We start from the raw sequence: 1,968 nt of genomic DNA, 5'->3' as shown, positions 1-1,968 counted from the left end.
TGCCCTACAGTACCTGTTTGAAACACCTTCAGCACAACTCCCAACATTAATTACAAACAGCTACATAATTCAAATAGCAAATAGGTAGGGGCTTCCAAGTGACTTCAAATTTTTACAATGACAAATAGTTTTATATAGCTAACAAAAAGGCAAAAATGTGCAAGTTTGCTAAGTCATTTTGAGCAAAACACAAAGTGAACACCAGAGTCCATTTTATCACCTGGTTCAATTTAAAATCATCATGTTTATCTAACCATAAAATTTATTTTCTTTTGAGGAACGGAAAGAATTCTTTACATACTCAACTTTAGTACTTACGGGTAAAATGATTAGAAGTGGATGGATTGACACTATCACCACTGTCAGCACTTTCACTGCTAGAAATGTCATCATCTGATTCCCGCACAGAGGAACAAGGTGAGGAGCCATCAACTTCTTCAAACTTCCTCTTTAAAATGCCACTCATCGCTGCAATGCTGTCACATGCACCTGTAACAGGAACAGAGGCAATGAGGCACTGAAACGTCCAACTGCAGAATATGCAGTCATAATCTCCACAATAATTTTTCTTAGAAGTACCAGTAAGTTGCCACTTCCGGTCTTGAATAACCATTTAATATGAAATTAAATATAATTAATTAGGAGAGAGCGAAGCCATAGGAAAGAAAACAACATCAAAAGTTATACTCTAACTTGAAATGTATGGAGATGGTTATTTTGCTAGAAAAATGTGTAACAGACTGCTTTCAGGGAGTATTTTCACCATTTTGATGTCAATAGCACCCCTGATTTCTACATTATGTTGTGAAATTTCAAACAAGGAAAAAATGGGAGTTTCTTTTCAAACACCCTCGCTCGGTCCCTCCCTTGGCTGCCACAGGAATAAGAAATGTTCACAATCAGGGATGAAATTAAGAAATTCTGAACACTACAGTTCTCATTGCCAAAATATAAGTTATCTAATCAGTGTTCACATCACTCCTATAAGAAATCCATCTGATAATTCCAATATTGCAGACAGATAAAAACAATAAAGTCACAAAGACCAAATACCAATTTAATGCTCGATAAATCCCTGAAATTCAGAAACTCCCCACTCCAGTCAGAGATACCAATTGCCTCTCAAACTCTCTCCTTCCCACATAAAGAAATTAGGTGCCTAATATACTCCTGAGGTTGAGTAGAAGATTATGAAACAAAGTATTCAAGCAGAAATTTAGCAGCAGAGGTAGAAATACAACATGAATTGCACATAATTAAGGAGAAAGTGTATCCTTAACTAACCGAGAAGAGATCAAGGACAGCTGGAGCTTGCTCAGAGGACACACAGCTGCCACCATGCCGCCCACAGCACTGCAGAGCAAGCAGTGTTGGTACTTACCCAGGCAAAAAGTTTGTCTAGGCTTGATGCCATGCTAGACTTGCTGAGTAGGACACACAACCCAGCACTACCAACTAACCACAGGGCTCTGCCAAATCCCACTGAAAGCAAGGAAAAAAAAATTTGCATTCCTCACTGAAACAGAACTTAAGTACCCTAAATACAAGGGTATTTATCCCTAAATACTTTTAGGACTCACTAATTCCTAGCCAGCTGCATTCTGCTCAACCAGGAAGTTGGACTAGATAACCTCCAGAGCCCCCTTCCAACCAACATTTCTATGGTTGTATGTTTAAAAAAACAAACAAACAAACAGTCTGTCAAGAAGCTAACAGACACTGGGCTAAGTGACTACTAGCAAGTAAGACAAGTTCAAGGCAGAGACTCCAGTACTGGCCACACTGTTTAACAATTAGCACATTTCAGAGTTTTGGCCCAGGCCACCTTGCACTCTCCTGGATAATGCAGGATGAAGCAGGTGCCAGAATCATTCCCAGCAGGCACGCTGGATGAGGGCACCCAGGTTTTGGCAGAAGGCTGACAGCTTAGCCACTGTTGACAAGAACCGTACCCTGCCACTTGCCAGC

At 40.1% G+C, this 1,968-nt stretch overlaps 1 protein-coding gene across 1 annotated transcript in view; it reads right to left on the bottom strand.

Annotated features, from left to right (window-relative positions):
- Positions 1 to 466, bottom strand: part of CSRNP3 (cysteine-serine-rich nuclear protein 3) — a 26,217-nt gene extending 25,751 nt beyond the window's left edge. The window contains exon 1 of the mRNA XM_010285272.1: positions 319 to 466. Coding sequence (XP_010283574.1) covers positions 319 to 466 — 148 coding nt within the window. The remainder of the gene's footprint in view (positions 1 to 318) is intronic.
- Positions 467 to 1,968: the final 1,502 nt, after the last annotated feature.

This window comes from Phaethon lepturus, unplaced genomic scaffold (assembly GCF_000687285.1).
Source record: "Phaethon lepturus isolate BGI_N335 unplaced genomic scaffold, ASM68728v1 scaffold1424, whole genome shotgun sequence".
NCBI classification, from domain to species: Eukaryota; Metazoa; Chordata; class Aves; order Phaethontiformes; family Phaethontidae; genus Phaethon; species Phaethon lepturus.
This window is presented reverse-complemented; position numbering and strand designations above follow the sequence as displayed.